Source organism: Canis aureus, chromosome 36, assembly GCF_053574225.1.
Source record: "Canis aureus isolate CA01 chromosome 36, VMU_Caureus_v.1.0, whole genome shotgun sequence".
NCBI classification, from domain to species: Eukaryota; Metazoa; Chordata; class Mammalia; order Carnivora; family Canidae; genus Canis; species Canis aureus.
In genome coordinates, this window is record NC_135646.1 from 15004545 (window position 1) to 15031575 (window position 27031).

Here is a 27031-nt window from a genome sequence, read left to right on the forward strand (position 1 = left end):
AATATGTATAAAATACACACACACACACACACACACACATATATGTATTTGCTTTTCTACTGAAGAAAAAACTCAGAAAGGATAAACCAGATGGGAGTTTATTTATTTATTTTTTCAGATGGGAATTTAATGAGATTACTTAATCTAGTGGGTCAGTAAGAAAGAAGTAAAAAAAGAAAAGATTGGGAGAGAGCACTACTGAGTTTATTTTTTGGTACAATTCTGACTTTTGGAACCATGTTAATGTTTCACATATTAAAAAATGCTATCAATAAAGATGGGGGAAAAATTCTAAAATGGAAACAAATAAAATCAAATGAACCTTACTATATTTCAAATGAGTAAACATAATCACAGAAGAGGGGGGGGAAAACTCAACCCAAGTAATTTTTGACATCTTAAATTTCTTTTTTTTTTGACATCTTAAATTTCTAACAAACAGTGTGAATTAATAACTGAGATTCAACAGTCTACCCAAACTCTGCTCCTTTATGTCGCTATTGTCACAATTACATTTTCATACACTGTGTTGCTCATTAACAAATTTGTAATTATTGTTTTATGCATTTGTCTTTCTAATCACATGGAAAAAAAGACTTTCAAAGCAATGTATTTATAATACTACCTTTATATTTACCCATGTAATTATCTTTACTGGAATTGTACAAAATATTCTACTATTATCTCTTTCAGTATTTCTTTTGGCCCAATTTCCCCTTTGGAAATTCTATCAATGCTTTCACAGGAGCACCTCTATTGCACATGACTTTTCACCTCTTTCCCATTTTCTCTGTATTTCTGTTCTCAGATATTCAGAGTTTCTTTCTTAGTTTCTTTCCAGTTTACCAATTCTCTAAGCTACCCATATCTAGTTTATCCCACTTACGGAATTTTTTTTTATTCCACTAATTGTATTTCTCATTTCTAAGACTTATTACTAATTTCTTTTCCACATTTGCTTGTTCCCATTTAGTAAACTCCCATTCTTATTGTAAGGATGATTTTCTCTCCCTTATCTCTTTGCAAATGAGAAACACAACTATTTTAAACAGCTTATAGACTGACAGCTTATAGACTGACAAAAGATGATACTCCAGAGGGTGCCTGGTTGGCAAAGTCCATTGAGTGTCCAACTCTTGGTTTTGGCTCAGTTCATGATTTTATGGGCTGTGAGACGGAAGCCTGCGTGGGGCTCTGTACTCAGTAGGGAGTCTGCTAGAAGATTCTCTTCCTTTGCCCCTTCCCCCATGTGTGTGGTCTCTTTCTCTCAAATAAATCTTAAAAAAAAAAAAAAGATCTTACTCTGGGCATCACTGCTCTCGAGCATCATTTCAAACTTTAGCATTGAAAAGCACTTGTTAAAAGCATGTTAAAACACAGATTCCATGGGCAGCCCCAGTGGCTCAGTGGTTTAGCGCCGCCTTCAGCCCAGGGTGTGATCCTGGAGACCTGGGATCCAGTCCCGCATCAGGCTCCCTGCATGGAGCCTGCTTCTCCCTCTGCCTGTGTCTCTGCCTCTGTGTGTGTGTGTGTGTGTGTGTGTGTGTGTATCTCATGAATAAAATCTTAAAAAAACAAAAACAAAAACAAAACACAGATTCCTAGGTCTCCATTCCACAGATTCTAATTCATTAGGTATGTGGTAGGAGCCTGAGAATTTGCACTTCTAAACAGATTCTGATTTGCCAGTATGGTCTGTAGACCACATTTTGAATAGTACTGGTCCTCAGAGCAATGTTTTTTCAGACTTAGACCACAAACCATACGTGAACCATGAAAAGAGTTATGTATGTTGTAACCAAAACAAAACAAATAAAAAACAGCTGAATATCACACATGATAATGGTGAGTACTGCTGTATATTTTGCTTCAGATGTCTACTTATAGGGGCAGCCCGGGTGGCTCAGCAGTTTAACGCTGCCTTTAGCCCAAGGCCAGATCCTAAAGACCGGGATCTAGTCCCACATCGGGCTCCCGGTATGGAGCCTGCTTCTCCCTCTACCTGTGTCTGTGTCTCTGCCTCTCTCTCTCTCTCTGTGTCTCTCATGAATAAATAAATAAAATCTTTAAAAAAAAAAAAAAGATGTCTACTTATAGACAGATGTTATGTGTGTACTATATATGTTTGTGTATATATGAATATGGATAAGTGTATGTGTATACAGAGAAAACTGTAAAGATAAATTTCTTATTGTCATAAAGAACAGAAGTTTAAAAGCTACTACTCTAGACCTGCAAATAAATCCACTTCTCTTTTGCTTGAAGCCAGTAATCATTTCTTATCTTGTCTTTCCAGTTTCTAATATTGTTGCTCCAGACCATCTTGGTCATTCTTGTATCTTGGGAGATACATTTCACTTTCTCTTAAAGTATTCTCCAGATGTGGTCTGAGCAGTAGGACTAATTCCCTCCCTTAATCTAGACACTAGGCTTTTATCAGTATACTATAGCCTTATGGTATACTGGGTTTTTTGGCAACCATATATATCTCCTAATGATAATTAAAGAACACAATTATCTTTTAAAAACAAATTCTTGATCCAGAATCTTGTACTTAACTGGTTTTATTTTATTTTTTAAAATATTTTTTAAAGATTTTATTTATTTATTCGTGAGACACACACACACACAGAGGCAGAGACACAGGCAGGGGGAGAAGCAGGCTCCATGCAGGGAGCCCGATGTGGGACTCGATCCTGGGTTTCCAGGATCACACCCTGGGCTGAAGGTGGCACTAAACTGCTGAGCCACCAGAGCTACCCTTAACTGGTTTTATTTTAAACTCAAGTTCAGAAATTTTATAATTGTCACCAACAATTAGTTGTTGATAGTGTTTCCCTTGGCTGCTATGATCTTTCAAAGTACTTATTCTCCCATCCATTAGGGCACTTCTCCCTTAAAGTTCTGTCACCTGCAAATCTGGTAAGCACGGCTTCTCTGTTTTTCAGCTGTACTGCTGGTAAAAATACCAAGCCAGGGGAGACTAAGTGAGAGCCCTTCAAGAACCTTCTCTGGGTATAATTTCATCACTACAAAGCTGGGTGTATCAATTAACCTCCATTTCTCCAACCTTACAAGCATATCATAAGGATTCTGTTAAAGATCTTGTTATTATAGTCAAGACATAAAAGCTAGGTTTCAAGAATTTATAAGCTTAAAACAAAATAATGGTACATAATGATTGTAAGGGAAGATATATTATCCTTCACGAATGTAATTTCTCTACCTATGTGTGGCCTCAGGCACCTTCTATTTGATTATGAATTAAGGTGTTACTATTTAAATGGTCTTTGCTACGATATAGGTTATCACAAAAGATTTTTCTCAATATAAAGCTCTTATTTTACTTTATTTTTTTAAGACTTTATTTACTTAGAAAAAGAGCATGAGTGGGGGGAGGGGCAGAGGGAAAGGGAGAGAGAATCTTAAGCAGACTCCGTGCTGAGTGTGGAGGCTGATGCAAGGCTTGATCTCACAACCCTGAGATCATGACCTGAGCTGAAATCAAGAGTTGGGACACTTAAATGAGTCACCCAGGTGCCCTAAAGCTCTTATTTTATAAGGTCTACAATTAAAATTTACAGAACGTATTTACAACTCTTTGCCTGGAATTTATATATAGAGGAGTCTTGTGGCTTAGTAACACCTTGTTTGATTTGCTTCAGGATCAAATGTGTTAAAAATTAACATGAGACTGGTATTTCAAAGTTCAAATCTAAACTAGCTATATTAAAAAAACTTATGAGCATAAATGCATACAACATCTACTTGGTAACAAAGTTTCTTAAGATCTCAAAATCAGTTTATGGATATTCATTTTTAGGATCCTTCATTTACTTGTGAGAAAAGAAAAAAAGGGCTTAGAAGCCAAGTGCAAAAAAATTTTTAATCATCCCTTTGAAAAATGGAAATAACTTAGGCTATAATAATAAGAAAAAATATTAGGAATTTGAAATTTATTAGATTTTGAGGTAAGCTTATGAATATATGGAATTGCTCTTTCTGGAGATATTTAGCATGGAGTCAATATCTACATATAAAAAAATGGTTTTAGTACATCTTGGAGGCAAGGCATGGACTAGGCAACCTCTAGTTGAACACAAAAATTACAGTAAGGGGCAACCCGGATGGCTCAGTGGTTTAGCGCCGCCTTCAGTCCAGGGCGTCATCCTGGAGACCCGGGATTGTGTCCCGTGTTGGGTTCCCTGCATGGAGCCTGCTTCTCCCTCTGCCTGTGTCTCTGCCTCCCTCTCTCTCTATCTCTCACTAATAAATAAATAAATCTTTAAAAAAAAATTACAATAAGGTACCCCTAAAATTAGGGGTTATCAGCAAAGCATCACCCTGAAACTTAAATTAATGAGCAGTTATCTAATAAGTACCATGGCATGAGACATGGTTTGCAAATGTGCTATTTAAGTAGATAAATGCTGTAGTGTTAGAACTGACAGACAACTAGAAATGCTCTAACTTTACAAATATATTCCAAACTTTTTAAGAGAAAAGTAGCAATTGGCATAATCTACAAAAACAGAAGCAGAAAAAAAAAAATCACTGTTGATCCAGGACTTTTAGAGTAAAAAAAAACTTCTCTTATTTTGTACAATAGACTTCAACTTGAGAGAAGTACCTCAAGATGAAGTGATTTCTGTGGTCACTAATTGAGCAGCTAATTGGTCTTTTGACATCTTTTCATCTCCAACTATCCTAAGGCTTCCTGACATCTGTGATTCTTTTAACTATTGAATTCCATACCTGTAGGAAGGCCTCCTTGAAAGAATTTCTCTTCGTTTTTGGGAATCAGTTACACTATCCACTGACTCCTGAGAATCTTCACTTTCTGCAATAGTTGAAATCTGAAAATAAAGAAGAACTTTATCTTGATAATCGAATTTAGTTCCCATAAAATTTTTATGAATTTTAAGAAAAAGTGAAAGATCAAAGGACATATATAAACCTTACACATGCTTCAGTAGAAAAAAGTCAATTTTTATGGGAGACAACCACACCAATCACACTCCTCTTCTCTTTACTTATCCTATAGAAGTCAGAGGGGGCCTAAATTTTTTTTTGTCAAAACCAAACTTTTGTGATACCGAAATTCAGCTTTACTTCTTTTAGGACCTCACATAATCAATCTTGAATGCATCAATATTACTGTCAGTTGTTTTCTTAAAATTGTTAGAAGAAAACTACCAAGTAATACAAGGTTTCTGACATGAAGGAAGAATAAATGAGCAAATATTTGGTCATAAGTCTACATAGTGACTATAAATATATTTTCCTTTACTGTTAAAACACTTATGACTATATTTACAACTGTATAAATAAGATCAGTGATCTCCCACCATGTTCCAGATGGTTGTTTCTAGCATGTTAGTCCACATATAGACTTTCAAAGTTGGCATTCTACAATTTCTATTAAATAAAAACTCAAGAACTGTGCATTTCTAGAAAAGTATCTCTGGACTGAAAAGTAATAAAGATAAGCTGAACAAAGATTTTATATGGGATAATAATAATAGCAACTAACATTTATTGAGAACTTACTATGTGCCAGGCTCTATGCTAAAGTATATACATGTATTATAATACTTAATACTAATACAGTAATATCAGGTATTAGGTAAGTACAATTATTATATTCATTTTGTAGATGGAAGAACTAAGGCACAAAGAGGTTAAGTAACTCACCCGAGTCACAAAGCTAGGAAGTAGTGGAGCCACTGTCAATAGTTGGCATCTCAGTTTTAGACATCCTTACCCGCTTCAAAATCCTGTTGGTTCCAATCTCAAACCAGTTTTGTCAGAAGCAGCCACCCAGAGGTGTTTTTAGACCATTTTTAGACTAGAAGTTCACTCACCTGGGCAAGCCTGTCAAATTTATACTGTCAAGCTTCTCTAATCTAATCAGCAGGAGCCCCTTGCTCTTCCCCGAACTAGATGTGCATGATGTTGTCATAGTGAGAATAAGATTTAATGAAGGCAAAAGATGCTGTGTGGTTCAGCTCCATGTCAAAATTTAGGGCAATGGCAACCAGAAAGAACATGTCTCCAAAGGACTTAAGGAATCCCACAGGGACTCTGTATCTGGTCTGAGCCTATGGGTTCTGGAGACCGGGCATTTTGTTAACAGGCACTCATTCTACAATGAAATTGGGTAAATCCAGTCATGCTTCACAGTACATACCTACAGTAAAGCAACATGCCCCACCCAAACACTTTATAGTGTAAGAACTATACTCTTAAAGGCCTAGATATTAGCAGGCAACACTTAATGAGTCCAGAAAAGACGGATAAAAAGATATGCAAGACTGAATTTAGTCTGTGCTTCTGCACAGAGTAACAATGCTATCATTACTGCCAAAAGAGCACAGAAAACAATTCCCACCTATCTGCAGCTGATGTAAGCGGGCCGCTCAGCACCTTCTCTGCACAGAAACTTAGATGTACGGCAGATGAGGAGCTGTGAAAAGACCTGAGCAGTGTGTCAGAATTTCAGGGAATAACAAGACTGAACTCAAAGTGGACAGGACTATGACAGTGGTGACCTTCATAATATTTCTCAGAACCTCTGTATCTCTGTTGTTCTTTGCATGACCCTCATCCTTACAACCTTTTATAAGGACAGTGACTTACATATACTCTCCCAAGTTACAAGTCATGAAAAAAACAATTTTAAAACATTCAGTATAAACTACCTATAGGGCAATTTTGAAATGAAATAAATTAAAGTTGCTTTTTAATATATGGCCTTTGATTTTCCTTTTTTCCAAACTCACGTAGATCTATTACTCTTAGTAGGAAAAAAGCCTCCTTTCCTCTGATCTAAAAGATTTTGTGATTTCAGACAGAAGGAATTAACTTGTCACTATGTAGTGATCACAACTTTTTCAATGTAAAGGGAATTCAGAATTATTCAGTAACACATAATGAATGTAACCTTTCCTTTTTGGGAATATTATCCAGGGAGAACTCAAGAGTTATGAAGCCAATTCCTATGGATTGTCTACCAAAAAAAACCAAAAACAAAACCCAAAGCACGCACTGGATCCACATTTTTGAGACTAATAAAAATCATGTCATAAATTCTTTTTAGGGGCACCTGGGTGGCTCAGTGGTTGCAAGTCTGCCTTCAGCTTAGGTTGTGATCCCAGGGTCCTGGAATCAAGTCTTGTATCAGGGTCCCTGCAGGGAGGCTGCTTCTCCCTCTGTCTGTCTCTGCCTCTCTCTGTGTGTCTCTCATGAATAAATAAAAATAAAAAACATATTTGTAAAATTTTAAAATATAAATCATCTCACTTTTTATAGAGTGAGAATGATGTGATTTAACATGCTTCATTAAAAAAATCATTTAATATTTTATAACATGACTCAAAAATCAGATTCTAAGCTTGGACTTTTTAATCTGATTTAGCATTTGCTACTGTTGAAAAGAGGACTCATGAGAAGTAGACAGAAAATGCACTGGGATGCCTGGGTGGCTCAGCAGCTGAGTGTCTGCCTTTGGTTCAGGGCTTGATCTGGCAATCTGTGATTGAGTCCCACATCTGGCTCTCTGTGGGGAACCTGCTTCTCCCTCTGCCTCTGCCTCTGTGTGTGTGTGTGTGTGTGTGTGTCTCTGTGTCTCATGAATAAATAAATCTTCAATAAAATAAAAAAAAGTAAATGCATTTTTGACTGGGCTTACTAAATACTAAATTGTTTTTCATTTTCAACTGCCAATTATATAAACTTTTTAAAAAAGATTTTATTTATTTATTCATGAGAGACATAGAGAGAGGGAGAGAGGCAGAGACACAGGCAGAAGGAGGAGCAGGCTCCACGCAGGAAGCCCGACGTGGGACCCGATCCCGGGTCTCCAGGATCACACCCTGGCCTGAAGGCAGCACTAAACTGCTGAGCCACTCGGGCTGCCCCAATTATATAAACTTTTAATGAGATTTGCCTAGTGTATTTTCATATCTCTGGCTCTCAGTTATTGTAGTATGCTAATAACAGGTGTTACAGTTTTATATTTTAACAAGCTCAAAACCTACTGAAACTGTAGAAGATTTATGAATGATTAGTTTAGAGAATTCTATTTCCAGGGTTTTAAAAATATACAGATTTGAGTTTTTAGGTGACAAATTTATATTGTTTGCAGTTAAAAAAAAAAAAGTATGAAAACATTTCCAAACTTCTTTCAAAATGCTCTCTCCACAGCACAATTTCCTTTCAAAAAGCAGTTACTCTCTTGCATTGTTAAAATGTCACTTTCTCCCAGGAGAGTTGAAAGGGATTTTTTTTTTTCAAAAATATCCTTTAGGGGGGCAGCCTGGGTGGCTCAGTGGTTTAGCGCCACCTTCAGCCCAGGCCATGATCCTCGAGACCCGAGATTGAGTCCCACATGGGGCTCCCTGCATGGAGCCTGCTTCTCCCTCTGCCTCTCTCTCTCTCTCTCTTAAATAAATAAATAATTTAAAAAATATATCCTTTAGGGTAATATATCCCTTACAAATCCTTGCTTACCATCATTAAAAAGATGAGAAACTTTGGAACACTTGTCTCATGTAAACCACAAACAAGTAACTCATCCTTATATGATACAACTCTTAAATACTCTGCTGCATAACACTGCATCCGTATTTTGCACAAAAGGTTCCTTTGGAACTTACTTTTACTATTTGCATAGCTTAGCCTCCTGCACTGCCTTCTGGTTTCTACTCACTGTGCTCCCTGACCACCCTATGTAAAAAAAAGAACACCCTTCCCTCCACATTCTCTATCCCTTTCCCCTGCTTTAATCATCTTCCCAGCACTTATCCTCACCTGACATATTTTATTTTTTCATTGTCTGTCTTCGCTCAAATGTGATCTTCATGAGAATAGTGAAGTATTATTTGTTCACTGCTGTTTTTCATAGCACCTAGAACAGTGACTGGCACATAGCAGGTGATCAATAAAAATCCGTTGAATATTAGAATGTAATAATTTAAGGTAACATAACCCATAAATCTTGATACGTTTAAACTGCACTATATTAAAAATGCATTCAAAGCTAACAAATTAAAAGTGAATATGCCACTGTTAACTGCTATACATTTGTGTAACTCCCACTATTTTTGTGAAGATTATCATATAATCTGTGAGACTTGATATACAGAGGATAAAGTTCGGGCACTAATGTCAAGCCATATATGAAATATTAATACAGCATAATTTCTAATATTCTTAGATTAAAAAAATATACACACGGGTCCTAATATCTTATTCTCACACCAAGAGAAATGTGTCTTACATCTTTTGAAAATGATGTTCTAGAATACTCATATTTTCTCAAAGTTTGAGGGACCATTTCTCTCCTTGTTTGAACAATCTCTTCTGACGTAAACTACTTCCTAGTTACTAATATACTAATCGCTGTTAACCAGCTGAAATGACCTTCAAAGTTTAATATATGCTTCATGGTTTAGGCCCTTTAAAGAAAAAGTAAATAAATAAAAAAAAAGTAAAAAAAAAATTGTGTCTCTATAGAATTCAGGCTTTCAATTATAAACATAGCTCACCTTGATGGAAAAATGCTCTTGAAAAGATGAATAAATATTTCTATGAAGTTATTAGCCATAAAACCCTCAGGCCCAAATTATTATTGTCACAAAGTAAAGAGTAAAATTAAAATATAATCAACAATTAAATATCACATATTATGACCAATTATAATCTTCACAAGTTTTGGTAATTTTGATGTGTTCTTTATAGAAAGACCTCTTACTCTAAGTGAAAAAGAGAAAATAAGGATTAATGTAAGGTCTGGAATCTTAAGTCTCCCGACTAGCAGATCAGATTCTTTCCACTATTACCAAGATGACAATATGAGTGGGAAGTAAGTAATGGCATAGTATAGAAAACAGTAAGGTAGCACTCAGTGAAACAAAAACTGAGGCACAGGATAGGAGACTACTGTTCATTCAGTGTGATTCCACAGAAATGTCAAATTCTTCAGTTTTCACAGGGACAACACTGTCTCCATCTTGGTAACAAATTCCATTCAAAGTATCCTTCAGTATGGAAATTCATACACGATGATGTTTTTACATGAAAATATTCTTTTCTTTTTCTTCCATATAAATGTCCAAGCAAACCAAAAGCATAAGGACAAAATGAAGTAGAGGTGGGTAACTGTGGCTCAAGGACTCAATAGTATAATATGGCTGACTAAATCGAGTATATCCTTTGAGGACATTAACAGAATGCTTCCAGGATAAAGGAAGCACTTCTCCCCTCTACAAAAATCAGTCAGTCTGGCTACCATATCCAAGGAAAATACAACAGCTCTTATCCACAGGAAGACAGCAAGGATAGTAAAGAGCAATCAAAGCTATCCTGTATAATAAATGGCTAAAGAAAAATAGACATTTGCTTAGCCTGAACATTTTTTTTAAAGTAGGAATGGTGCAGGAGATAAGGGAGAAGAAGTGGTCCAAAAGAAAAGCAATTAAATATGCTTACTTAGTTTCTGAAGATGTAACTGGGACTACTAGGTCGAAGTTTTAGAAAGGTATATTCTGGTTCACCAAAGGAAGAACAGTTTAGCAATTATACTCTTTATAAATCGGTTACCTCAGGAGACAGGGCTTCCTTTCGCTAAAGCATTCAAGTAATGCTGGACTATCATTTGGGGGAGAGGAGAAAAGCCACACAGGGAAAGTAAGCAAGGCAGGTAATGAGTTTGGCCTAGACCTAGAAGATCTCTAAGATCTTTAAGCAAACCTTAAATTGCATGTTTATAGAAGGATAATGACATAAAGAATAATTTCTCACCTTCCTTTCTAAAAATAGTTCCTTCCAAATCTAGGACCTAGGACTCACCTGAGTTCCGGAGAAAAGTCTTTTTAAGTCCTTACAGGAAGACTGTGAAGCAAAAAATATGAAATGGGAGGCTGGGGTTATGGCCTACTTGAATGAACGTTCAAGTCTTTTTTTTTTTTCTTTCAATAAGCTCACTGCAAAGATGTGTACTGCTCTAGGTTCCCTATAGTTCAGTAGAGTAGTCACCTTCAGAGCTCTACATGCTTTTACTCCCTCTGGATTCACACCAAAGGAACAATCTCTCCAAAGAATGAGAGAACATGTGCAATGTAATCCCTGAATATATCATTATTTCAAAGTTATGTACTCTAACTTATACCCCCAGACATAGGTGGTTTTACACAATGCTTTCTATGATCTCCAAATTTAAGTAATATCTTAGGTAAGGTTATTAATTTTGACAAAGGTTTATTTTTTCCAATTGCATGTTTAGAAAAATAATATTATTCAATTTTCCTGAACTAAGGTATATTAGCCTTAGTCTTTCTCAAACGTTTCCACTTTATCCCATGGACTTAATGATTTTCCCCAATCAACTCTTTTTCTTCTGTAGCTTAAGAAAAAGTCTTTTTCTTATATCTGTTCTTGTGTACATATGTACCTATACATAAGGTGACTATACAGACGCAGCATAATCCTTTACTGTAAAGCAAAATAAACTCTGAACTAGTATGTTCCTATTTCCATAACTAATGAAAGGAGAGAGATATGGCTATAAACGACAGTTATGAAAGTAGATGCAGAACTTTTTATACACATACCTGAACTGTCTGGACTTGTGGAGACTGAATAACTGATGGCTGGGCCGCCTGAATAACGCCATGGACTTGAACTGTCTGCCCATTGGGCAGCTGTACTAAAGTTACGGTGGGAGCAGATGATGTTGCATGAGCTGCTGGCATAGATACCTATGGTGTTGAACATGGAAAAAAATTACCATCACAGATACCTCCTTAAGAGTAGTCATGTTCAATATGAAGCAACGTTTTTAGCAGGAAAAAGATGACTTTTCTGCTAGACAAGTATTTCATTGGTGTGAAAGAAACTAATGATTAAATTTAATATTCTCAAAAAAAGAAGAAAAAAAAAAGACTATAAATGCCCCTCCCTTTCAAATCCTTTTATGTGACAAAAACTATTTTAATGTAATATCAAAATGTATAACACAGACTTCCTCTGATTACTAAATACACTTTAATTGTATGGTGCTTTATATTTTCCTACCTGCTTTCATATCCGGTTTCTCATTTTGCTCTTCGAAGAAATCAAGACTGTATTATAATAAGGATTATCTCCATTTTAGAGACAGAATATCAAGTGCTCAAGAGATTAAATAACTTACCCAAGGTCAAGAGATATGCTAGCTTGAAGAAATATAAATGTCTTCAGGATATTATTATGTGTTAAGTTACTCATATTCTAAAATATAAATGTTCTCCAACTTAGCCAAAACTTAACTGTTTAGAACAAATACACGTCTTGAAATATACAGCATAGTTTTCTCTTTTAAACTAATTACAAGTATGCCTTTATTAGTGAGAAAGTGTTAATATGTATTATAAACTGACAATTTCTACCCGCCCCCCAATCAAACTTATATAACAGTTGTATTTTAAGGATTTGTTTTCTCCTGGAAGGAATAAAAGAGCAGACTTCAGGAAATATAAGAAATACTACTTTCTCCTGAGGCACAAAGAAGGCAATTTTAGTGAGTCTATATCCAGGTCCAAATGGCTGTTATGTCATATGTCTATCCGATGGTATTTATTGTTCCTGCTTGAACACACTCAGGGGTTCAACATTTTTTGCTCATTCGGTAAACAGTGATTGGGGACCCACATGCTAGGAGCAATGTCAGAACTGAAACTATAAACATGAAGGAAATTATTGGGGTACATGTGTGAAGGAAGGGAGAAAAAGAACACAAATAAATATAATCCAGTGAAGTAATGAGACTTGCCAGGAGAAAAATGAACACACTGAGGAAAGCTACCCAACCTCACCTAAGAGGAAGGGAGGGCAAAATAAGAATTTGAAACAAAGAATACAGATTAGGCTGTATTTTGACTCCTAGGGGAGAGCCACAAAATTTCAGGGAAGGAGGGATGAGTAACAGTCAGTACTACTGGACCACATAAGGGTATTACTATATGAATTATGAACTGGGGCAAGATAATACTGTAACAAGTAGGGCAGGATTGAATGAGCTAGTCATGAAAAACCGTATCTATGTCACATTAAAGAAGTTGCACTTTATCCTGAGGAGACTGAGAAAGGCAGTGAAGGGCTTTTGAACTCTGGAATATCATGGTGAGATTTGCATTTCAAATAGATCACTTCAGTGGCAGTATGAAAAACATTTATTTAAGAGAAAGAAAAATGTGGAGAAGAGGAGACTTAGGAGAAAACTTACATAGTAGTTAAGGTGAAATGATGAAGCCAGAAATAAAGCACTAGTTGTGATGGGGGGAAAATGAGAGAAGTGATTTAATGAAAATTCAGGAGGCAGACTAGAAAGGATATTATGAATGACTGCTTGAAGGAGGTCAGAGAGGAATCCAGGATGACCCATATATTTCATGTTTGTGTAAGAATTGGTAAACTATGCCATCAACCAAAACCAAGAACACAAGAAGTAAGGAGAAGCTTTTGCGTGGCTGGGGTGAAGGTGGATGGTGGAACTGATCTGATATCTGAATCTGTTCAGCAGGTAGTTAAACATCTGACTGTGAAGCTTGGGGGCGGAGGGTTGGGGGGAAGATCCTTATTGAAAGCTGATGTTAAAACTAGAAGCATCCATCTTTGGGTAGTTACGAAGTCCCTCCTTATTAATCATTTTCTCTCTGGCCACTATAAATCTTGCTTAGTTTTATCTGGTTCTCAAAATGTAGTTCATGGACTACCTCCATTACCTGTTTATAAAGTCGGACTCTCCTGGCAAACCTAAGGACACCTTCCCCTACACTAAAGTCTGAGAATCACAACATTAAGTTACTCAGAGTATCTACTCTTACTTCCATACAAAAACTCTTCTGATAGTTCAAGCATTTATTATATCCTCTTCTCTATTTTATAGAACAAATGTGAGAAGCTAACTCAGTTAATCCCTTTTCTACCCTGATCATTCTACATAACAGCTCCTAACACTGTAATTTTATAAACGGTACAGATAAAAATTCCTTATGTTCCTACCACTAATCACTGTTAATATTTTTGCTGTAGATGTAGGTGTTTTGCAAGGTGCATATATGCACTCAATTTTTATACACTATCATGGAATCTAATTTATCTTTTGAATCCATTATAAACCTCTCTCCATACCACTAACAATTTTCTTCAGTGGTTTTAATGGCTGCATAATAAAAATTACATACTTTTGTTTAATAAATTCCATTTTTTGGATATTTAGGTTTTCATATTTGCCTATTAGAAAAAGTTGGAATGATCACCCTTTTACCTCTATAGTTAAATCCATAAAAATTTACAGTCTCTTATTCAAAACCATTATTTTTTTTCCTTCCCACTTAAAAAAAAAAAAAATTCTGTAGGGGCATCTTGTGGCTCAGTCAGTTAAGCATATGACCCTTGAACTCAGCTCAGGTCTTGATCTCCAGGTTGTGAGTTCAAGCCCCGCACTTAAAACAAACAAAACAAAACAAAACAAAAAAAACTTCTGTAAATTCCAAAAGCAAAATGAGGCATTTTGCATTATTGTTTTAGATTGGTTATCTTCCTTTACTAGTTGGGCTGAATTTTTTTCTGTTCATTGTTCAAATCACTACAATCTTAAGATTTGACAATTTTATTATTTTTTTTAGTATTAAATACTGGCAACCAAAAAATACTAGCTATCAAAATTATGATAGGAAATTATGACAAAAATGTAAAATGTGTACGGTAAGGACTTGGATGAGCAAGTGAAAAAATTCTGTAATTAGGAATAAAAAGAACAAAAACTATATAAATGGGAATAGAAAACTAGCTTTTCTATAACTCAAACAACATGTCATTGTTCTTGGACTGCCTAATAAAGATGACAGATTAAACATGTGTATATTATTTTGCTCCTTTCTGAATCTCCAATTAAATTTCATAAAATTGATTTTGTTTTTACAGGTCCAATCACATGAGCAAAGAGTGGGAAAAGAGATGAGAGTAATAGTTTTGGATGCTGGGAAGACGGATGAATGGTAATGGACTTTGAAGATCTCAAAAGGCCAACTCATGATGTAGAGGCAAGGAAAGCCTGATTTGCACCATAAAATCCTTAAGAGGCTCAGTATCTAAGACACCTTGGAAGGTGGAGTAAAGAGAGAGGCTGAGAAAATAAGGCTAGTTAAAGGTTCTTTGAGAAGCAACTGGATCCCCTCCCCACGCTCCTTGAAGAAGAGTAATTAATCTACCCCATGCTGACAGAAAAACGGAGATTTAATTTCTGGACAGTGGTCTCCTGACTGCCTATACCAAACACTGCTGACAGTGGAGTTACTAACCTCCAGTCTTCTCTCTCTTAGCTCCCAGGCCTTTACCCTAAGCAAGGGATTAGGAAGGCCTTCCCTCAGGAACCTAACCAATGACAAGGGGCTAAATTAAACAGACTTAAAAGATACTGACATTGGGAAAGCCATAATCACCCTACAGTGAAGCTCGTAATTCATAGCTGTTAGGCCCCAAACACATCCAGAGCTTCCAATAGTTTTTTGGTTTCCTGCTTTAAACTTGAACAGACAAGAACAAATTCTAAGACATTCGAGGAAAGTTTCTAATATAAAAGATGGAGACCAAAACGCATTGAAGGGCAAAAAGCTATACAAAGGAAAATCTATGTGGGGAGAAGAAAACTTAAAACCTAATTAATATTCTCAGAGATGACAGAAAATACTGCCTTTGTAAAACATAACAGGATGCTATTAAAACACAAAAGGACCATTCAGAGAACAAAAGGAACTTTTTGGAACAGGAAGCTGAAGAAATCTCCCAGAAAGCAGAGCAAAAAGATGGAAAGCAGTAAAGATGAGAAAATTAGAGAAATAATCCCATAGGTATATCATTTAGATCACAAGGATCCTAGAGAAAAAGAAAGAGGAAAAAACACCTTCAACCAAATAATTTAAAGAAATTGCCCAGAATCAAAGACATGAGTTTGTACCATAAAAGGGCCCACTAATTATATATATAGCACAATGGATAAAAACTATCCGAACCAAGACCCTAATAATGAAATAGTGAAGCACTGTGAACAGAGAGAAATAAGATACCAGAGAAATAAAATAAAGCTGGGAGGGGCAGAGGGAGAGGGAGGAAGAATCTGAAGCCGACTCCACAAGTGTGAAGCCCGATGTGGGGCTTCATCCCACGATCAGGAGATCATGACCTGAGCTAAAACCAAGAGTGGGATGCTTAACCAACTAAGCCACCCAAGTGCCCAAGAAAAAATATTTTTACCAAGAATTTTTTTACCCAAACTTGCTTAAGAAACCACTGGAAAACGTTTTACTGTATCAAGAACACAAAGTCAATAACAGAAAGACAGTAAAGGGAAAGGAATTTCCAGGAATGCATTATACAGCAGACTTAGAGGACAAGCAGAGCAGACAGGATAGTGCCACCCAAGAGATAGGTATGAGGGCTGTCAGCACCAAGATTCCTTCTAGAACTGTACCTTCTTTTTACCAGAGGGTCAAATGCTTGTGTGAGCCCAGACTCTGATCTATCGTGTTTGCCTTGACCATGTACTGATGAAGTCCTGGCTCTTTCCCCTTTTCCTGCACCTGCCTTATCCAAGTATTTATTTCATTCCCAGATATATTCTGCTTTGTCTCTCCCCTGAGGGTTGGAGGTCAGCCCTAGTACTCTTAGTAGAAAACATAGAGCAGCCCACTCCTTCTGACTATATCCCTGCTGGAGATCCAGTATTTGGGCCATACTTTAGTTCAGTGTAGTAACCATCTGTGTTTAGCCACAGATTCTCCAAGACCCATTCTTGCTCAGGGACTCTCTGAGGAGAGCGTTTAAATTCTTCAGGAAGGCGAAGCTCAACATTCCAGAACCTCTGCTGGAATTATTTTCTCCCGGGAGCCTTTATCAGAAAAAGGCAATATGATACTCTGATCTAGCAGGTTTATGTCTGTTACTTGGTTTTTATATTAACTACCTTTCTCACTCATATATACATAATTAGTGGTTAATAAAATAATTGAGGAAAAATACATCAGAACAAAAAATAAAAATGAGAGAATATAACTCTAGAGATAGAAATGTTTAAGACAGACAAACAGAAGGAATCATGAATTATATTTAAAAGATATAGGAAACAAAAACCCATTATCATTCTTGAAATTTACTTGTGTGTCAATCTATTTGCCTATCCTACTTTTTGGTTTAAGCACATAGAAAAGTTAGCCTGTCGGTTATCTAAATTCCCATGCCTCAAAAAATCTGTGTGATTAAAAAAAAAAAAAAAAAAAAAAAAAAAAAAAAAAAAAAAGCTGTTACCTTATCAGGTATTCTTCCCTTGTTTAAGAGAGATAATCTCTTTCCATTAGTCAAAATGTCATTATTCTGAATCAGATCACTACAAATAGGTAATTAGTGTTTTAACAATACATTTTTCTGTTCTGTTACTGAATCATTTCTAAAATTATGCTAATATACTAAGTAAACAGGAATGTTGATATTCTAAGAATGTCTGTGCTCATTCTATGCATCTCTCTGCAATGAAAACTAAATCTTTTTGTCTAAAACATATTCCTCTTGGAAGAGACGTAACTTGGAATCTCTCCATGTATTTTATACCTGGGCTAATGTGGCAATCTGTGGCTGGGCTTGAACTGTCATTTGCTGGTTTTCAGCTTCTGTTACAGCTGCATCTCCACTCTGCTGGTTCTCTGCTCCAGATTCCATGGTCATTTAGTTACCTACAATAATATGGAAGAGTGTTACAAGCACTACAGTGCTTTGTGCTTTTGTGACTTTAAACACAAATTTCAGGTTATAAATAGGTATATGTGCTCATTAGGTTAGCAAATGTACTTCGAAATCTAGTTAAAAGAAAAAAACTTGTCTTTTCCCTTGTTATTCCAACTATTTCTTCCACAAATCTCCCCTATTAACAAGGGGAGGAGGGTGCCAGTAAAATTCTAATTTCTTCAAACTGTACTCCTCAGGTATGGAGAGAAGGTAGAGTAGAAGAGAGCTGATGCCAGGGTCTATGAAATATTGGCTTCATGGTACTTCCTATTAGGGTATTCCCTCCTTTTACAGGGAAGAAGTAGAAAATTATAAGCTACTTCCACAGGAAATTACTGGGGGTAGGACAAAATCAGCCCAAGTTGTGGGGTATCAAGATAGAAAGGTGGGATAAACAGCCACAGGGCCCAATTAGAGGCCCCAAACACTGCAAATCTTGGGTGTTCTGACTCCTCACCCCATGTACAGTGTACAACACTACACATGCACACAAACATGAAATAAAATTTTGAGTAAGTTAATCAAGGCTGTTCTTTTTCACTTTGGGGCCCTACTTTGCTAGTCTGTTTGTTGGGTAATCTAGCACTAAATGGCAGCATAAGTTAGTGGAGAACAATTCCTAGCAGCAGCAGCTACATGCAGATGAGATATTTCTTTCTGATAACAGAAATAAACTTCTGGTGATAATTATGTCTAAAAGATTCACAATAAAAGGGATTACTTTTTACTTGTGTACTACTGTTATCATTTAGTGCTTTGTATATTACCTGTCAAAAATGAATTTATTAAGAGTGATGATTGCCTATAGTGATTCCATAAATAACACAATAGCCCCAGTTCTTTTCCAGAATTTATTAGATTTATTTTATAACTCTGAAGTTGATAACCAAAATTGTGACTGATCCTTATGTGATTACTACATGTCATCAGAACGTATCACATACTAATACATTTTGCCATGATTCACAGGGTTCTATAAAGTTTTACAAGTGACAAGTAAAAATGGAAGTAAAAATATCTCTGTGGAAAGGAGTATAAATAATTTCGCAATACAGAATCCACAAAAGAGATGACGAAAAGATCAACAGACTTGACTACGTCATTATTTAAAACATTCATATGACAAAAGACACGAAGACAAGTACACAATGAGAAAACATCTGCCAGACATAATCGACAGAATTACATCTAGAATACAGAGAAACTACTAGTCAATAAGAAACTCCATTATTGACTAGTTCACAAAGATATATGTTCAAGGATATTCACTGTAGAATTTTTTATTATAGCAAAAATCTGGAAACTATCATTCGAAGACCATTTGAGAAATTACAGCAATGAAAAAGAGAGAAGTCTAGCTGTAATGTAATGACATATAAAGTTTTCCAAGACAAACTGAGTAGAAGGGCAAGTCACAGAACATATCGTAAAAGAGATTTCTGCTTATGTTAAAAAAAAAAAAAGGCAAAAACGTGTCCCATGTATATGCATCAAAAAAAAAGTGTGAGAAGTTATATACTGAATTGTAAGTGGTGGCTCTGAGGAGAGGAAGATGTGGTGGAACAGGATGGAACTGGATAGGGTAAGGACTCTCACTTTTCACATATTTTAGTATTTTATTTTCTTCCCATCAGGACCATTTCCGGATTACTTGCACAATTTAAAAGATTTTAATACCAGAAGTCATGAATAACATTTTGAAAACTATGAACCAAAAACTATGTTTCAATCAGGATTCTGAGATACCTGTTGAAAAACAATTTTAAATCCTAGGTATTTTTATATGAAATTACTAGTTTTGTTTAAATTTTGCCTACACCGTTTACTCCACATTTCCAAAAAGTAAAAATACTATTCTTAAAAATTATCAAATCACTGTATTATTACCTGTGATAACTGAGTTACATACTAACAATCAGTGCTCTTTTAAACTAAAAAATTTAAGACATCAAAAATAACAAAGCAACATCAACAACAAAATAGTTTATAGTTTATGTATCCTAATGTCCATATTTTTTGTCTGCAAGAAAATGGCATATGAAAATAGAAAACTTCATCTCAGTAATAAGTAAGTGAGTCCATCAGAGGACAAAAGTGAACAGAGTCAAACTAAATAAGGGCAGAAATCCATGAACTTTTCTTCATCCTCTCCCTAAGCCATCATTTTAATGAGAACAAAAACAAATACAAAGTGATCATAATACATCCTTTGTAGACAGAGTATACACCACCATTTTTAGAAGATTTTACTCCTGGCCACCTTTTGTTTTTAGAACTTGTGCTGTCATTTATATATTTCACTTCCTCATTTGATTAAAGGCAATCTCCAGCACAGATAGCATTTCTTCTGTTTTTGTTTATTATACAGTATCAGGACTACTTATTTTTTCTGATGTTTAAGGTATAGGGCATCATAATTTTTTGTTGCAGAAAAAAATGACACTATTATAATAAACAAAACTACTAGTTAACATAAATAATTGTAGCTACAAGGACACATTAAAAACAGGACTGTGATTTGCATTACCTAGATAAAATGCTTTTAAAAAATCACCAACAAAGTGTGATCCTCTCATGTAAACAGTCAGGGTTTTTAAATTAATTAATTAATTAATTAATTTTATGTCAGGGTTTTATGATCATTTCTCATTCAAGCATTATCATTTCTCTCATTAATCTTTTTCATATAAGGGAACAGCCTTCTTAATTTTTATGACTCTTAGCTCAAGTAGGTGATCAACATCCAAAGCAACAGCACAAATACAGTCTTTTATCAGAAAATTCTCAAAGTGCTTTATTCTCAAAGGGCAAATGAGAATTATTTAAGGAATAACAATTTGCTTCAGATGAGGAACTCTCTGAACTAAAATAGCCACTATTCTTTTGGCTCTTACAGTAAAGGTTTTTTTTCTTTTTTGTTTTTGGGTACCGTAAAGGTATTAAAATAGTCTCTCAACTAGACTAAACTAACATTTAAAGTGGGTGTATTCTTTTTGGACTTTGAAAACTTTTGCCCTTTTTCTGTTTATATCTTCAGGTGGTGAGAGAAGAAATACTACAGTATCATATCTACAATCTTCAATTTTTCTATCAACCCAGGGGCAGTCTAGCCAGAACTGCAATATCCAGACACAGGATCAATTACTATAGCTAATATGTGGGTTTCCAAAGTTGTTTGAAGAAAGAAGATTCTTAATTCACTACACAAATGAATGCTTTTCAGGGATACAAAAAATAAAAAAAGACCGAATACTACTATAAAATAAGTAAAAGATCAGGTACATATAAACTTGGAATGTTCTACAAATACTGGACCTGGATTGGATTGGATCTTACTTAGAAATCACTGAAAATGGGCAGCCCAGGTGGCTCAGCGGTTTAGCGCTGCCTTCGGCCTAGGGTGTGATCCTGGAGACCCGGGATCGAGTCCCACGTCGGCTCCCTGCGTGGAGCCTGCTTCTCCCTCTGCCTCTGCCTTGTCTGTGCCTCTCTCTCTGTGTCTCTCATGAATAAATAAATAAAGTCTTTAAAAAAAAAAAAAAAAAAGAAATCACTGAAAATCTAGTAGTATTAGCTGACTGGTGATTCTTGATCCGACTGGTGATATTGATTCCGGTAATTCAGAACTACAAAATTTGGGGGATACTGATATTTAAGATTGGGGATTTTCATGATTTATCCCTAAAAACATAATCCTTTGGAAACAGTAAGTTCATAACAAATTTCTAAACAGTATCATGCCTAAAAGAAACAAAAATGGGCGGCCCCAGAGGCGCGCTGCCTTCAGCCCAGGGTGTGATCCTAGAGATCGAGTCCCGCATCAGGTTCCCTGTTTCTCCCTATGACTGTGTATCTGCCTCTGCCTCTCTGCCTCTCTCTCTCTCTCTCTCTCTCTCTCGGTCATGAATAAATAAATAAAATCTTAAAAAAAAATGCTCAAACCAATTCACAAAGATATGTATCATTTTGCTATAATGCTTTTGAGAGTTGTGCCTTTAATATGAAAATTAAACAGTGAAGTGATTCTTAGTATTATTCTTGAGAGAATAAACAATGCTGCTGTGAATAAGGGGGAAAGTGAGCCTAACACCTGGTGGAAAGCTGGATCTGTCACCAAGTGGTCATTGGAAAAAATTGAAAAATTAAACTTTTTGTGTTTCAGTTTCCTCAACTGTAAAAACTAAGATTGAAAGAGCTCTTCCAATTTTAAATGCTCTGATCTAGGAAATGACACCACCAGCTGTATGTATACACACATAATGCACATAATTATGCAGGCACTTAACAGTATATATAATAAATGAAGTATTTCGTTTTATTCTACAGTAATATATATACATACAGTAAAAGCAGAAAGATTCACTAAGAATAGGTCACCCAGTCTTCTGATCTTGGATTAATACAGAGTCAGTACCACTTACTGATTTATAAAATCATGAGAATGCAATACAATTTGACACAATTAACAGTACTTTAAGAAAATGCTACAACACCAGACTACCAGTCAATAAAGATTCTCTTGCAGGGTGGACAGCATCTCTTTTACTCATTATGTTGCTCTGGTCACAACTGTTGTTATTAAGTAGTTTTATAGCCTCTTTTCTTAAATTTAAAGAGGACAAAGAAGTTTTTCCTTTTCATCTTAGAAAGCTTCAAGGAACTTAACTAAGGCTGTATCACTTTTGTATCCTTTACGTAGAAAAGACAGTAGACATTTAAAACTTTAAAATGTAGTTTAGATAAACCTCTCAGTAAAGTGTCAAATGAGTGGTTCCATGACATTTAAAAGAAAAGAAAAGAAAATGTTCTGCAATAGTCAAGAGAGTGGGGGAATTCCAAAGAAGCACTGAGGATGGACACAGCATCATAAATTTAGGGAAGAAGAATAACTTTTCTGATAAGAAAAATGGTATGAGCAAAGGCTTACATTAGTATGCCTCTAGAGAAATGGGTGAATTTCTGGCTGGTGTCAGATTCTATACAGAAGCAAGGAGAAAAGACAAATGATAACAGAATAGTCACTCTAATCAGTAACTACTTCCTAGGACAAAATGAAAATTGAGAATGATTATCTCATGATGAGATATCTGATGATCTCTTTAAAGTTATTGAGTTTAGAATTTTTATATTGCAGTGAATTTTACTTCTGCTCTATAAAGCCATATATCCTGAAAGAATTCACCATTTTTAACTACATAAAACCATCAATATCTTCAATTTTAACAACTCACATTATATACATTATACTTGTAATAGGGTATCATATCTGAGGACATATCTCAGGCACCATCAAATTACTGGGGAAAAAGAAATAGACAAAATAATTTGTTTTTAAAAAAACTTTGCCTTTGTGGAACTTACATTCTAGTGTGTGGGAACAGGGGAAAGAAAGTATGTAAAATGTATAATAAATCAGATGGTGAGAAGTATCCTGTAAAAAAAAAAAAAGCTCAGGGGTGCCTAGGTGGCACAGTCAGTTCAGTGTCTGACTGGATTTTGGCCCAGGTCATGATCTCAGGGTTGGGAAGATGGAGCCCTGTATCTAGCACCGCTCAAAATGTGGAGCCTGCTTAAGATTCTAGTCTTCCTCCCCGCCCCCCTTCACTTTCTAAAATAAATAAATGAAGCAAGCTGAGAAGGATGCTGGAAGGTTTTCAATATTTTTAAAGCTAACAAGTGAAACTCTCGTTGATAAAAGAGCATTTAAATTCACTACTCAATACCTATACAGAACTAACCAAATCAGGAACAATTTCTGGAAGTACTATTTCCATATCTGGCTCTACCAAGTTGACCTAAGCTCATCAAACAAGAATGCAAGTCCGTATCATCACTTTTGCTAAAAATTATTAAGCAAAAGGAACGAATGGTACAGATCTTCACTCTGTTCTTTTTCCTGAACTATTTTTACCTTTAGGAAATAAGTACCTCAGTCCTTAGGACCCTAAATCTTAGGATTCTATTCAGGTTCAGGTTTATAAAAATAAACCCATCTTCCCGAAAACCTAGTTTACTTTTTAATTCCTAAATCTATGGCCAATTTATTCCAGTTTAGGATGAGATGAATACCTACCATATTCAGAGAAATGAACTATGAATTTTCACTGAAGGAAATGTACCCATAACTAACGGAACATATGAATACTTGCTGTGATTGTTAAAAATGTAAATGACCTTAATTATAAATAAGGAAAAAACCTCCCCCTGCACTCTAGCAAGTGGCCAACTCTTTCTAAACTCAAAAGCTCAAGGATATAAGGAAATCACACTAGAAGAAGTATAGTCTCCATCCAGGGCAACCATAGCAAAATGCACATTTGGGCACATGATTTTAAAACTACAGGACTGGGATCCCTGGGTGGCGCAGTGGTTTGGAGCCTGTCTTTGGCCCAGGGTGCGATCATGGAGACCCGGGATCGAATCCCACATCGGGCTCCCGGTGCATGGAGCCTGTTTCTCCCTCTGCCTGTGTCTCTGCCTCTCTCTCTGTGACTATCATAAATAAAAAAATTAAAATTAAAAAAAAAAAAAAAACTACAGGACTATTTTGTTGTCACAGTCAAATATATTGCTAAAAATATTTTGCAGAAGTGTACCTAGAAACATCCCTGGGTGATAAAGAATATTCTGTACATATTTTATACCTATTTAGTTTTTAGGATAAACGTTTGAAGCATTGCTAACATATTCTCAACAACGCCAATATGTCTTAATTTTCTTAAGTGTTATGATTACTTTACTAAAGAAAGTAACAAAATGTTCAGGTGCTACACTACAGACTTTGGCTTTCCAAGCAGCAATAACTATGTTGCACTGCCTTTTTTCCTCTATTTTTCCCCCTGTACATTTTTGGGGGGTTGTTAACTTTGAAATACTTGTCATTTATCATATGCTCAATCTAGTGCAACTGAGATGTATGCCATCAATACTGGAAATTTAGCAATGCTCCAGGTTTCTAATGCTAATAAGTCTTTTGGTATTAAATTTAGCATATCTTCACTAAAACCAGAAAGGAAAATAGCAGATTCACTGTTGTATGTGTATACATAACATATAGGTATGTATATATGCACACACACACCTCTCAACACAACACAGATACTGACTTCAACTCTAAAATTTTATTAAGTTAGAATAATCACACCCTTCCAAAATGAAGTTATATATGACTGAGAAAGAATATGAACGGATGTGTGATAAACTAAAATAAATCTGTGTCTTTATTAAATAAATTCTGACAGAATTTTCAGAAAGTTTACTCTGTGCTCCTACCAAGGTCCTTCTCCCTTAATTAGGAGAACAAATCCATACTTCTGCCTCTCATCTAGGTTTTATAGAAAGGTAAGAAAAGTTGTACATGAAGTTGATTATGTGATTTGAACTTGATGAGATTTAAACATTTTAAGACAAAAATAAAAGCCTAAAAATTGGCTTATATATTTTAATAAATTCTTTGTATTAATAGTAAGTATCAGTATAACCCAACCACCACTACCAAAAAAGGCAGCATACTGTAATGGGAAAGTTTTCAAGGTTATCTAATAAAATTAATTCCCTGATATATTTGTTCATTGGACTGAAATCAGAGACTGCTTTAAGTTCAATATTCATATTCTACAATTTATTGCACTTTTGTGATTACCACAGTATTTGAATGCTATTTTTTAAAAGATTTTATTTATTTATTCATGAGAGAGAGAGAGAGAGAGAGAGAGAGGCAGAGACACAGGCAGAGGGAAAAGCAGGCTCCATGCAGGGAGCACGACAGGGGACTCGATCCCTGGACTCCAGGATCATGCCCTGGGTCAAAGGCAGGCACTAAACTGCTGAGCCACCCAGGGATCCCCTGAATGCTATTTTTAATGTTATTTTTAAATGTGTAGCATGTGCCACAAGACATTGTTCTCAAAGAAGTATTTAGCAGAATTGAATTAGAAAAATGTTACATGATTTATAGAAACATATTGCATGATGATAGCCATCCTATGTGACTAATTCTACAGTAACTTTCAAGAGAAAAGCTTAGTGCTTTCTCAAATCAAAGTCATTATTTTCTAAGTACTGGCAAAATGTATTTAAGTAAGACTGACTTATCTGAGGTCTCAAGTAAGGCTTCATGTATCTGGTCACCAAGAGACAAACAGTGTTGCTTAGCAAGGCAGCAACCATGACTGTGCATTATTTTAGATGATAACATTTTATCCTATCCCTCCCTATTTTCCTTTCTCGCCCATCCAATACTATGTTTACAGCTTTTTACACCTTAAGCATTTCAAAGATGTGATCCTATATAAACTTCCTGCGTGAAGTTCTATTAAATGGATTTTTTGAAGCTAAATTTTTTTTTTAAGGAAAAAAGGATTATACACCTCCTACATGCAGTTACTTATAGAAAAGCAATTTCTGTGTTGACTAAGGAGTGAAACTGTCTTCAAATTTTAAGTTCTAATTCATAAACTAGCTCAATGCTAAAACTGTAAGGATCCACAAAAGTTATGCCCTCAAGTTAAATATTTAAACCCGAGGGACTACGTGAAAATCACTACATTCAAGTGGAAAATTAATACCCAAGTGTGTTTAGAGAGTTAACATTTATTACTTTGACAGATCTGTTTTGAACTAAATTTTGAAATGCTATTCTTCGTGAATTATTTACAAATTAGACACTGAAGAGTGACAATTCACTTTTCCTGAAGTGAGACAGCATGTGTTACAGGAGAAGTCATAAGACAGGAATCTTGGTTTTAGCTCTGACTTCACAGATGGAGAACTAGACATGTGAAGAGATTTGCAAGGAATTTACAAGACTGCAGAGGTATACCACATAGCCTCCAATATTACAAAATGTGAAGAATTCTTTGTATATTTGGCAGTGAAACCACATGGACAATTAAGCCACATGCTAAGTGTATATATATGTATATGTATATGTGTATGTATATGTGTGTGTGTGTATGTATATATATATATATATATATAAATTTTTTTTGGCTAAACATTATTATGCTTTGCTTGCTAGAAAAAGCCCAAGCACACCTAAGGCACCAAGGATATATTAGACTATATCTACAAATTAGCCATGATAAAGCTACAAAGCCAATAAATAATAAGCAGACAACAGCAAAGACTTTGTGTACGGTTTTGATGAAAGATTCACTTCAAGTTTAGGTATCTTTATCTTTATTCCTTAAAGAATCAACATCAAGTATAA

The 27031-nt window shown here is 35.5% G+C and overlaps 2 protein-coding genes across 8 annotated transcripts in view; one reads left to right on the forward strand and one right to left on the reverse strand.

Annotated features, from left to right (window-relative positions):
- The window catches only part of METTL21A (methyltransferase 21A, HSPA lysine), a 68818-nt gene extending 47076 nt beyond the window's left edge, over positions 1-21742 (forward strand). Inside the window, exons 4-5 of one of the 4 annotated variants that reach the window (XR_013372879.1) lie at positions 14968-15041; positions 20858-21734. Coding sequence is in view for 3 of the 4 variants with exons in the window: in XM_077884984.1 (XP_077741110.1) it covers positions 14968-15041; positions 20858-20864 (81 nt within the window). In the remaining variant the exon portion in view is untranslated. Of the gene's footprint in view, positions 1-13927; positions 13954-14967; positions 19344-20857 lie in introns of those variants that run through there. The other 3 variants (XM_077884984.1, XM_077884991.1, XM_077884989.1) reach the window with 3 other exon arrangements.
- CREB1 (cAMP responsive element binding protein 1) overlaps positions 1-27031 on the reverse strand; it is a 62385-nt gene that overhangs the window by 26682 nt on the left and 8672 nt on the right. For 3 of the 4 annotated variants that reach the window (XR_013372877.1, XM_077884977.1, XM_077884976.1), the window contains exons 2-5: positions 17647-17768; positions 11613-11759; positions 10852-10893; positions 4756-4856 (exon numbers count right to left, since the gene is read on the reverse strand). Coding sequence is in view for 3 of the 4 variants with exons in the window: in XM_077884977.1 (XP_077741103.1) it covers positions 4756-4856; positions 10852-10893; positions 11613-11759; positions 17647-17760 (404 nt within the window). In the remaining variant the exon portion in view is untranslated. The remainder of the gene's footprint in view (positions 1-4755; positions 4857-10851; positions 10894-11612; positions 11760-17646; positions 17769-27031) is intronic. The other variant, XM_077884978.1, reaches the window with a different exon arrangement.